A 13,074-nucleotide genomic window follows, 5' to 3' on the forward strand; every position below is an offset into this window, starting at 1 on the left:
AAAACGAACTTTTTTATGAATTAATCGAAATTATATTTCATAATCAACAATATCACATTGTCTATATTATACTAATTAAAACATTTGAACATTACACTTAACTCAAACTATTGGCTTACAACTATGTAGTATTTAATTCAATACAATATCTTACACTATAGAAGACTATAAATTATTTCTACAACACGTAGATAACAGATACCATAAACAAGGAACAAAAACCCAATAAGATTAATTTAAATAAAACCAAAATAACTTATTTCAAGCCAATAGATCGAGTTATTTCTTCGAAAACTGTCCAAGCCATCGCCGCCATTAAGGTCCTTCGTAGCATTCTCGGCACTGCACCTTTAAAGTAACCTCGGACTCCATAAGTCTGTAACAAACGAAAAAAAAAAATCAATAAAATTGGTATTTAAACTTTTTGTTTATACAAAAATAACGTCTAAAAAATTGATCACCTATCACCCATCGATATGTAGGGTAAAAAACCATATGTTTAATTATTTGTAAAAAAAAAAACAACCTCTATGGTTTATATATACGTATGTATATAGACTCGCTTTGCCCGCATGGAAGAATATATTTACAGAATAACTTAAAATATTACGTTCAACGTATTGACGGACTTCCATACAAAATTTAAAGCGCTATTTTACCCCATTAGGGATGGAATTTCGAAAATTTCTTTCTTAGTGGGTGTCTGCTCAATAAAACAATTTTCACCAAATTCCATTGCCCTAACTTAATTAATTCAGCGATGATGAATCAGTCAGCCGAGACAAGTTATTTTATGTATATAGATTACCAAATGGTCATTTGGTTTTAAAAAAAAGTCACACATATTAAATCTTCTGGGAGAACAAAGATCATCCTTTTCAAGACGATTAAAATGATGAAACGTGACTGTTAATTTGTTTATACACACAGTGACACGTGTATTTATAAGAGGTCGTCAACATCATTACAAAATATCAACAGGAAACAAATCATATCATAAAACATCTACACAAGTAATCATCTATGTATATTGTGTAATAGCAAGTAATTATCCATACTACATATTTTTGTTTATTTTTTATTTTAAGATAAAATGTTGCAATTACATAAACAAAGTTAATGATATTATACATTCTGTATATAGTGTAACATATTTAATTCGTTGTGTAATGAAAAGGTCTAGAAAGTTAGTCCACTGCATTTAAGAATTATTATGTTTTATTTACGGCATATATTTTATATACATTTTGGACGTAACGATAAATGCTTCGCTTGGCATAATGCCTAATTATAAATGCCAAAGTTTGTTCACTTCATTATTTACTTCCAATTCTCTACAACAATGTCACATTGAACTTCTTATTATTCAACAACATTACAATTTAATTTCTCAATCAATTATCATGCAATTTTGCACACAACTCAGGAGTATAGAAAAGAACATAAGGTACTCAATCAACCCTCCGATCAAAAGCAGGCGTGGTCACAGGTGGAAACTAGTTCTTATATTGCATAATTTTTTTTGAGAATATTACTACATGCTTTCTTAAAGTTAGAAAAGGAGCATCTGTCCTATCGTTAATGTGTCACCAATAATTTAAGTAGAAGTTATCTAGGCAGGCTTGCGCAAAGACTTAATCCTTAGAACCAGAAATCATGAAAAACTTTCCCATCTATATTAATGTAAACCTATATATTTATAATCACTATATCGCCTTTACTATCTATAGTTTATAAAATAAAACAATTCTTACAGTAGACACATTGCGATGTGTAACATCTGACATCTCTACGTAAATGAGTTGACAACCTCTGACGAACAACTCTAGAATCGCGCGAGCTCATTGGTCAATTCAAATTTCGCGCACAGTACGGCTTTCTATATCATATTCCGTCTCTTTTTTACACGCGAGAGAAAATATGTTTCAGAAATTTATATCTGTCTCTTACAAACAAAAATTATTTGCCTTTTCATTTCAATATTGTCATGCATTCAAATTAATAAAATGCTACGTAAACACAAGAAAGCATAGACAAAAATATTATTATTTATAATAATAATATTTATTTAACGCGTGCGACGAAAGATAACCTTAATTCTGAGAAAGATAAATCATTTGTAAACTAAAATGTGACCCGTTGATGCACTTCGATACTAACTACGAAATAATTATGGACGGTCACACTCCCGTCGAGATATTATCAATAAACCGTCTATGGTAGCTGTGATTATATTTATATGATGTGTTTCAAGCTTTAATCTCGCGACACACACAAGAATGTCATCGAAACATAAATAATATTATCATGTTTTAGAAATCTCATTCAAAACGGGAAACCCCAAAGTAAAATTACTTACATAAATTTCCCTTTACATTTTCTCGCACAAAAAAAAGACGCAACATCATTCCGAATAATAATATAATTGAATCTTTAATAAACCAGAACTAACTTCGAAAAACGAAACGTTAGAAATTACAATTGTAAAAACAAAAGTCGAACGGTTACACGCGTTTTCAAAATAACGCTTTTTTAAATTCGAGTTTACATGTGTTGCTATTGAAAAAAATATTGACATAAAAACCCATTAACGTTAATTGACCTCTGTAATCCCAGGAGCCTTGAAATTTGCAGTGTTATCTGATAGCCATTAAAAAAACTATGCCATCAATTTAAAGATAAAAATGGGCTCATTTTGACGTGATGATTATATTATTATTACATTATGATTATACTAACGCTTCCCAGATGAAAACTAGACCGCTGTTAGAGAAAGTGCAAGTTTCTTAATATTGGTCACAATTTTAAACATATACCTATTTGTTACCAACCACTATTATTGAACCACAAATTATTAACTTACATATCTATAATTTTAGTATTTATTGAGCGGGTATCTAAATATTGCTACTAAATTTTCCTGCTTCTGTGTAACTGGTCTATGACGGTGATCATTTTATTGACCATTCTACGACCAATAACTTCAAAAAAATCGGAACTATTTATAATATGAATCTATTAATATGAGAAAAGCAAATGAACTTTCATATTTCGAACATTTCATTTTTTCGACAATTTTTGCCATTTTTTATTCATACTGAAATGTTTTGTCTCTGCCTAATTTCACATAGATAACATATATCTTAAATAAAGATTACCTTTTACGGTTAATATAATCTAACTAATTATAAATACATACCTGATGAACATACATCGCAGCGCTGAATGCGTTCGGAAATTTGTCCGGATACAATTGCATTTTGGTTTTCAAGACGTCAGCCGGATTAGTAGCGAGCGACGCCGCTATACCCGCGATTATACCGCAAGAGAAATGTACCACACTGGCTGAAGCTGGAGATTGTAAGTATTCTGTAAAATAATTATCTAAAATTAAAATTGGCTGAATATAGCAAACTTTCGTCTGGTACAAGAAAAGAAAATGATGCTCTATCATGTAACATACAACAACAACAACAGCCTGTAAATTCCCACTGCTGGGTTAAAGACCTCCTCTCCCTTTTTGAGGAGAAGGTATGGAACATATTCCACCACGCTCTTCCAATGCGGGTTGGTGGAATACACATGTGGCAGAATTTCTATGAAATTTGTCACATGCAGGTTTCCTCACGATGTTTTCCATCACCGTTGAGCACGAGATGAATTATAAAGACAAATTAAGCACATGCATCAGCGGTGCTTGCCTGGGTTTGAACCCGCAATCATCATCATCGGTTAAGATGCACACGTTCTAACCACTGGGCCATCTCGACTCGCATTATGTAACATATTAGGGGCGTATTTTATAAATGAACAATATATGCTTATTTGTTTTTCTTACCTTTAGGTATAGCTTGTTTCGTTTGTGTATAGAACATGAGATACAGTCCCGAGAACGGTGCGTCCCTCGCCAGAGTCGGACCCAATCCACAAGACAGACCACGGAAACCCTCAGCTTTATATATAGCTTTTAAGGCACCAGTCAAACTATTGTATTTGTAAACTCCTGACTCGTATCTGAAATAAAATACCTAATCATTTAATAAATATACAAAGATATATGTCATATTCTATGACAATAATTAATTCTCAACATAATTTTTTATTTTTATTTGGGAAACAAACAATGCTACATAAAATACATCATTTAATTCTAAGATACAAATCAGCAAAGTTTACACTTGTTGTAGTACTAAAGATAGAACAGTGCAAGGAACAAAATATATCACACAATAAGCAAAGCAAAAAAACTGTACTTTAATTTCATCAAGTAATATCAGTTAAACATTAATTTCAAGTAAATAGAAATAGAACATGAGGTTAACGACTAAGGAGGTTTTCTATAAAACGTATCCACAAAATAGCTTGAGTTACATAACATAACTTACCTAGTTTTAATGACAGTTATGGGTATCAATGCAATGCCACTCATTGACCGTGCAACAACCCCCAAAGTGATCGCCTCCAAAGCACTCAGGTCTTGTCTCGTCTTGCCCATTTTTGACTTGAGCCAGTGTAACGATGAGAAATATAATCCAACGCCGGGCACGCAGCGAGCTACGGACGGCACCATGCCTCTCCATAGACCGGCTATGTGTTCCTGGCGTATTATGTTCACGAATATTGTTATCATGCCGGGTTGGATTCGGCCGCTGAAAAGAAAACATTGTTAGTTTTTAAAACATTATGAATTTCTAGCTCTAACAGATTGTTTGGATGTAATCTGGTAAAATTCAATTGGAAGATTTTACTTGACCCTTTGACGAGCGGGTTAAGTTAAATACTTTTAAAACGTACGTAACTCATCCATTACAATTGTATGATAATTACTTTATTCATTATTATTGTGCAAAAGGTGTATTAAAATTTACATTAACTTAGCTAAATACTTTCATTATGAAGAATTTTGAGTTTTATTGAACATATTATACTTTTAACTCTAGTTCCTTATTATATTATATGATTATACCAAAATCTATACTAATATTATATATGTGAAAGTAACTCTGTATGTCTGTCTGTCGCTCTGCCAAACCAATGAACCGATTTTGATGACATTTGTTATGAAGCAATCTTGAACTCCAAAGAAGGACATAGGCTACTTTTTTGCCTAACCCGGGACAACCAACCCTAAAACGCAACCGTAGCGGCGGGCAACAACTACTAGATAATTGAACATTCCAATTAAGAAAGTTATCGAATCGTTTGAATATCAGTAACGATTGTTACTGTGTTGCCATGCTATTATCTTATACTCATGTTAACAATGTCCCAATTAAAAATAACTGTTTGATTAAAGTAGTCGAGTTCAAAGTTTGTAATATGCGCTAAGTGATAGGAACACGACTCCGCCTTATCTAGTTCGATACATTTTTATTTGATCGTTAATAAATATTTAATGTTGTCAGTTGAAAAAAGACGCCACACCCTCTCTCTCTCTCTCTCTCTCTCTCTCTCTCTCTCTCTCTCTCTCTCTCTCTCTCTTATAAATTAATTACTCACTTGACTGTCGCCGCAACAACATGTTGACTCGGATTTTGAAGTCTCGTCTTCACCAGGTCCAGAGGTTGAAAGAGGATCGTGCTGAAAGTCCCCGAAAACGAACCGGCAAGGAACGCTTTGAAGACAGGGTGGTACTGTAGAAAAGAAAATCAAAGCATTATCGAAAAGCCAAATTACTATTTGTACAAATATAACTCTTGTTTTCGTAGAACATTGAGCTATTTTACATGATTAAATTTTATATAAATATTGCACATATTTAACAATACAGTCATTGACTTTTGATCTTCGTAATTTACGAAATAATATATACCTAAGCGATACGGTTTCTTTGTAGTTATTTAGAGATACCCTCTGACCTATGTCTCACACGAGCGTGGTGTGGTGTGATTTGATTTTCCAGATAACGAATTTTGCAACATTTAAATGAATTATTTAGTAGAAAAAAGAGGTTTCATAATTTAAAACACTTAACTAAAATAGTTTAAAGAAATGTTTTAAATATCTTAAAAACTTACATTAGCCACGATATCCATTTTCTTAATATTAATTGCCTTTTAATCAATCAGGAAACAAATATCAGGTGATGTCCTTCGGATACACGCCGTATTTATAGTATTCAAAATAATATAGCCAATGGCAGAGCGTTTGTTTTAGATGAAATAATTTCAGGTGAAAGCCTAAATCGTATCCGAGTAATCTGAATAGTAAATAGGGTTGACTCGGTACATCAATGTAATTGTCATTTTTTGTGGGAGCTCGTTCAAATAGTGATGCATGTATGCTGTCGCCAAATTGAATTTTAAACGAATATATCTTCAAATTTATGAAGTTAATGTCCAATGTCTTTCGAATCACAACAAAAAACTAATTAGGAGATAGAAAATCACTGTAATTCACGTATTTAGCCATTAGGATTAATATAAAAATAAGGAAATATTGCAAGCAACTTCACAGCGCGAGGAACAGAGCAACGTGGTACAGAATACGCGTCTCGACAACGAGTGACTGAGTATTAACAGTACAACGCAATCAACTTAAGTAATTTATAGGCGCTGTTATCGGCTGTAGACAACTGTCGTGGGTGAGCGGGTCTAAGGTCAAGCTGACCCCATGATAGCGGCTATCAGTGTCGTGCTTACCAGGGGGTAAACGAAGTAGGTACACTTGCCTATCGGAGACATGAATCGTTCGATGTTTTCGGAATAATTATACGAGGACAATACAATAAAAAAAACACACACAAACATTGATTTCTTAAACACTATAGTGGCTTACTTACACAAATGTAAAAAATAAAAGTTGAAAGCAGCCAACAAACGACCAAATGTGATAGTGACTCAAATAAATTAATTGGAGTACTCCCATAACTTAGTATGTGAGGTTGCCTGGCAATAATGTGTAGGCAAATCAAAATAATATCATTTAAATTTAAAATATAATAACACAATAGTATTTATGAATAAGATGAGATGAAAAATTATAATAAAATATTTCTTATAACTACAATAGAACCCAAATTATCTGAAATAATTGGAACCAAGATTGATTCGGATCAGTGAAATGCTGATACTTTGGGTCAAGATCAAATAAAAACAACAATTTTTCCACATAAAAACTGTAGGCTATTAAAACTTGTCATACATATTAAAATATAAAACATTGTCATATAAACACCTAATAAAATGGCAATATTATATTTTTATATCATTTTTCAATAAATATAATAAGGGATAAGGTATCCTCTTCTTTTAAGGAGTGGGTTTGGCACATATTCCAAAATGTGGCAGAACTTCGATGAAATTATGCATGTTTCCTTACAATGTTGAATGATGATGAATTTAAATACAAATTATACACATATACATTGTGGTGCTTGCCTGGGTTTGAACCCACAATCATTGGTTAAGATGCACGCGTTCTAACCACTGGGACATCTCAGCTCATACCATACCAATATTAAAATGTGGTAATTAGTTTAGTTGTTTGGACTTCGAAGGCTCATGAGACATAACAAAGGCAATCTAAGACTATATTTATTTTACCATGAAATTATTATCGAGTAATAACAAATTATGAAATGCACAGATAATCCTAAAGATATTTTTTAAAAATTGTTCATTTAGCCTATTTGTAAATATTGTAAGACAAATAATTTAATTGATATAGAATAATTATTCTATAAATAAATAAATGGTATGGTATTATTTGATTAATAATAAATATTTTGTTATTTATCAATGATGTGTATACGCAGTCTTAATCAACAGTCTTAATAGATGCAACAAACAAGGCATTATCTATATGTATTAGATCGATAAACTAATAATAAGAGTTGTCAAATGACTACATACACAACATACACAGACAACATATAATTATTTTATACTTGGTCCATAATTAATACAGAAAACTTTGTTTTTCAATTCACATTTGAATTATTTTTTAATTGATTATATAAGAACTCTTCAATTACAACGATAATAAAAAAGGCGAGACAGAATATCAAATAAGTACTGAACTATTTTTTATACTCTGCAATTGGTCATTTATATTTTAACATTTCCCTCAAAAGGTCTGAGTTGTACATAATTATGTTTCTTTTTTTTATCTTTAATGAAGGTTGCAGACAGGCAAAGAAATATAAAGATAACCTTGCTGAATTCAGATATAGGTTATTTATTGGTTATTATTTTTTATCATGACCAAAGTCTAAAAAAGTTTTAGCTCAGTGATAATATAGGAATATGTCAAATGAAAATTTAGTGATGTCTATACAAAATATAGATTAGACTCTTGAAGACAATTATGTGAGGTCTTTTTTTTCTTTTCAAAATTGTTCCAAATCCAAATACTATAATAAATACTCAGCAAACAATATTTTAAGTAGACTTAACTGATTTTTTACTTTCATTCACAAACTTTGAACAACATTATTCAATTATAGATCTAGTAAAATTAATATACATGTATTATGCATTAATTATTTGTACCATTGTTTCTTGTTCACAAAAATAGCTTAAAAGTTACTTCAAACTTGTTTTCTTCTCTGATAGATTACTATTTACAAAACTATTAAATTTTAACTAAATTGTTGCAAGTGAAGAAGTATGTTATGTATATGTATGTGACTTCAAATACTTTGTAATAATATGTTATTAGTGAATTATATTAATAATTCAGTGTGGAATATTAAACTAAAAATAAATAATTCTTACCTGACAGTGAATACAAGTTTCCATTTGATGCGCAAATAACGTTCAATTACAAAAATATATAACCTACGTATTACGTACATGACTATGTTTACTTACCAGCTAGAGACTGCGATTATATGACGCCATTTTAATAACCATTGCAGGAACTCCGATAAAGGAATAATTATAAGTCCGTTGGAGGCAAACAACACGAAAGGTCACTCGGGAAGCTCTTATCGAAACAAACAAGTTCGCAGGGGGCCTCACTTACGTCTTTATCAGAGTTGCTGAGGTCAACAGGCGCTGCAGTGTCTATCGCCCATCCATTTGAAAACGCCCCCAACGGTTGCGACATCACAAACAATTATTTCATTTCGTATTTAAACAATATTATTGACGTACTTTCATGCGATTTCAATATTTTTGTTATGTCGGATGTTGAGTTACGTCAAATGACAAATACGACATGACAATGACATTTAAGATTTATCGAAATGTATGAATTGGTCAGCTCATAAAACCTACCAAAAACCATAATTATGAACAAGTAATTGAAATTTTCAAATATCAATTAATTATTCTATTTGCAGGGCAGAGGTCATTCTCCACTTGGAAAAAGAGAGATGAACGAAGCTTTATTAATATTAAAAAAAATTAAATATATGAGATACATATGTACAAAATTAATATGTACATAAATGTTATGTACAAAATGGGTAAGCTAAGTGCAGTTTTATTTATAAAAAGGTTTTTTTTGGTTCGCTTTTATAGCTCTTAGTTAGGGGGTACATCAAAACAATTAGAAACTTAAAAATTTAAAAAAGAGCCTGCAATTGATTTCCTTAATGTCATAATTAGTATATAAATACTAATTATGATATTAAGGAAATCTAAATCTAAGGAAATAAAAATTTTAGGGTATAAACCCTAAAATCCACAAATCCACCAGAACCTTTGAAACAAATCATTATTTATTAAAACTACAGTATTTATGCGCAATATCTACAAGTACATTAGAAGTCGCAGATACCAGACGAAATGTTCCAGATTGTTTTCAAGGAATGTTATGGAATGATAGGAATGTTGTCTTCGTGGAATATCTTTTCATAAAAATCAATGGTAATGCCCTTTTTGTAAAAGATTTTTTTTTTTTCGCCAAATAAAGTTAACATTAATATTCGTCGAAATATAAATAAAACCTCTAAAAGAATATACAAAGTATAAAAGATATAAAGAAAGGTTTGAAATTATTTAAGTACAATAAATAATTAAATACTTCTTGAATTATTTTCATGCATTGGTCAGACAAAAAAAAATTAATTATTAAGAAAAATAGATTAATTATGACTCAAAATATACTATATTGAATCATAAACTAAATTATAACTGAATTTCATTATTAAATTTAAGTATAAATTACACATCAATATAGTAGGTATTTAGATCAGACTTACTTAATTCGTTTTCATTTGTTGATAATACCTTGTTAATTATTTCCATTACATTATTTTGAAGTTGCTTAAAGAATGATTTTGCTAAGAAAGCCTAACTATTAAATAAATTATGACAATCTTAAAAATTTCACAGATTTACGTTGTCGTCGTCTCGTCGGCTCTCTACAATTTACGATCGATCAATAAATTATTATAGTCATATTTATAGGGTGATTCTTCTTCTTGCTTCTAAAATATTAGAGAAATCAAAGTTGTTCTATTTATAGGACTGAGGTTATCTCATTATGTATACCTACTTATCTCCAACGAATTTAATGACGACGCCGGAGTTACACTTGATTGTTGGGTTTTATAACTCAAAATATATGAGTAATAAACTATTCCTACCGAAAAATGTTATGTACTTTAAGTAATAGACTCATAAATTTTATGTCTTGAGGAAGATTAATTTCAATTCTAAGATATATTCTTAACACACATAGGTATAGAGCTTTCACGATTTATAAAAGAAAGTAACTTTTCCAGAACCTATATTATATTAAATATTGTAACACATATTACAAACAATGGGTCAGTTTTTCTTCTCATATAATAACCAAATAATATTATGTCATAGCATCATATGTGACAGTAACATGATCATTTAAACATATTTCGGAGATTTCTTTATTCATACTACTGGTTAGTAAAAAAAACTTATGAAAAAAAATTCAAAATCGCGGGAAATTGAATTAAACCGCCATGATTCTTTTAGGCACACTGTAAAGAATTTTAATAATAATAACAATTTTTATTAACATAAGAATTAATAAAATTAAATGCTTAAATATATATATATGTGAACTAAAACTAGTTACTGTATAAATCTTGACCGGGGAATGGTGGCAAGAATGCTAGCAGCATTTCCCCGTTGAATCGCAATTCCGATCCTCTGGGCAAAAAACGAACCAGCCCTCCTGTCACCAGTGGAGGCAATGAGGCGAGGTGTTATTCTTTTGATGAAGCTTTTTGCACCACTACTCTAAGGGCCAAGCGTTTCGACAGCAAATGGAACAAAAAAGTAATTAGATATAATACACGAATATTTAGTTCTTTTTTCCTTCAGCTTTTTCCGCTGCGGCTCTTAACATTGTTTCTCGGATATGAGATGGGGCCAGGGGCCAAAGTGTCAACGCATATAGCGTCCCACACAAGGGCCCTACCTCGTTCCCAGGGAACCAATGTTAATCCATCAGGTCTCGTACCATCATCACGACTAATACCAATGTGGCAAGAACCCTTTTTATTATGTCAAGTAATTAAAAGTAAAATTATAATTACTGTAAAGTATTTATAATTAGTGCGATTTGTGATTTGTTAAAAAATGTTCGTTTGGTTTTATTATGGTCTTCTAAGCTTAACTGAGTAAACTACTTATACTTTACTTCAATATGTATGGTTTGGTGGTTTATTCATGTTAAGATAAGTGTAAATATGCTATGTTAGTCGTCTCCTCGTGGCGCACCCTGGGCAACGGGGCCGGCTTGAGCTTGCTCGCCGGCCGCGGCTAAGACTGACCCGGAGGAAGGCCGCGGGGTCGCAACTAGTACTTCTCCGAGGACGGCGGAGTGGACTATGTGAGCGGCCTCGTTGGCAAATAGCGGAGGTGTGTACATATGTATGTATGTAAATAATGTAAATATTTTGTACAAATTGTGTATATATGTATATATAGAGCGGAGGGCTCGTTACGAGCACTGAAGGAGTCGTAGTCCACCATCTGATGCGTGGTGGTCCACCGTTTTAGGTGTGGAGATACACCGATGGTCGGCGGCGGAACCTCGGGGGAGTCCGTCACTTAAATTTACGGGACGGAGGCAACGGAGGAAAGCGCGCGCTTTAAGATTTGACCGCCTTACGGTCGCCGCGGGGGTCCGCGGAAGTATGCTGCTTTAGCGTTCCCGTAGCCCCTCCATCACGCGGTACGGTGGAAACCCGAGGAGGTATTAGTGGGTAGGACAGGGCCTTCTGCCCTGGCACGGGGCCCTTATGGCCCCGGTCGAGTCCCGCATACCGTCCCGATCCCCCGGCCGGGCGGGAGGCGTAAATTTATTTCTTTTATTTATTCCTTTCCTCCTCGTAAAACAAAAAAAAAGAAGTGTAAGAATGTTAAGATAATTTTTGGTTTGTTGGTATTTTAAATTGTCTTTGTTTTTTTTTTCTTTAATCTAGTTTACTTCTGTACGCTAAATATATAATATTGATACATTGACTTATATACAAAGTGTTCAAAATGAAAATTGTCACAGTGTCGAAAAAGGGAAAGAAAACAGGAAGTGTTAGGAGTTATCTCCAGCTGAGATGGCCCAGTGGTTAGAACGTGTGCATCTTAACCGATGATTGCGGGTTCAAACCCAAGCAAGCCCCACTATATATATGTCCTTAATTTGTGTTTAGAATTCATCTCACGCTCGGCGATGAAGGAAAACATCGTGAAGAAACCTGCATGTGTCTAATTTCATCGAAATTCTGCCACATGTGCATTTCACCAACCCGCGTTGGAACAGCGTGGGGGAATATGTTCCAAACCCTCTTCTTAATGGAAGAGGAGGCCTTATCCCAGCAGTGGGTAATTTACGGGCTGTTACTTTATTTTTTTACTTTTTAGGAGTTAGCTCAATAGTTTTTATCTTTTTCAGTATGTCTTTGACAATATTATAGTGAGACGTTAGAGAGAGAGAGAGAGAGAGTTATGACGTTGAGAGAGTTATTCTACCGCCAACTAACAATACTCAGTATTGTTGTGTTCCGGTCTGACGGGTGAGTGAGCCAGTGTAACTACAAGCACAAGGGACATAACATCTTTGTTCCCAAGGTTGGCGGCACATTGACGATGTAAGGAATAGTTAATATTCCGTACAGCGTCATTGTCTATGGGCGATGGT

The 13,074-nt window shown here is 32.8% G+C and overlaps 1 protein-coding gene across 3 annotated transcripts; it reads right to left on the reverse strand.

Annotated features, from left to right (window-relative positions):
* Nucleotides 1-238: 238 nt before the first annotated feature.
* On the reverse strand, nt 239-9,165 carry LOC124529881 (mitochondrial glycine transporter-like). 3 transcript variants are annotated; one of them, XM_047103814.1, is made up of 6 exons: nt 8,968-9,165; nt 5,500-5,633; nt 4,386-4,649; nt 3,839-4,014; nt 3,200-3,369; nt 239-376 (listed from the first exon to the last, which is right to left on the reverse strand). In XM_047103814.1, the coding sequence occupies exons 1-6, from the start codon at nt 9,049-9,051 to the stop codon at nt 257-259; spliced, it is 948 nt and encodes a 315-aa protein (XP_046959770.1). In that variant the 5' UTR covers nt 9,052-9,165; the 3' UTR covers nt 239-256. The 3 variants fall into 3 exon arrangements, with proteins under 3 accessions (XP_046959770.1, XP_046959771.1, XP_046959772.1); XM_047103815.1 differs by lacking the exon at nt 8,968-9,165 and adding an exon at nt 8,718-8,816; XM_047103816.1 differs by lacking the exon at nt 8,968-9,165 and adding an exon at nt 6,018-6,523.
* Nucleotides 9,166-13,074: the final 3,909 nt, after the last annotated feature.

This window comes from Vanessa cardui, chromosome 5 (genome assembly GCF_905220365.1).
Source record: "Vanessa cardui chromosome 5, ilVanCard2.1, whole genome shotgun sequence".
Classification (NCBI taxonomy): Eukaryota; Metazoa; Arthropoda; class Insecta; order Lepidoptera; family Nymphalidae; genus Vanessa; species Vanessa cardui.

Excerpts from the sequence above, each read along its gene's own strand:
- LOC124529881 (XM_047103814.1), bottom strand. The coding sequence starts at position 9,051 with ATGTCGCAACCGTTGGGGGCGTTTTCAAATGGATGGGCGATAGACACT. Across the intron at positions 4,650-5,499 it reads GTTGTTGCGGCGACAGTCAA|CGGCCGAATCCAACCCGGCA; the intron begins GTGAGTAATTAA and ends TTTTCTTTTCAG. Across the intron at positions 377-3,199 it reads CTGCGATGTATGTTCATCAG|ACTTATGGAGTCCGAGGTTA; the intron begins GTATGTATTTAT and ends CGTTTGTTACAG.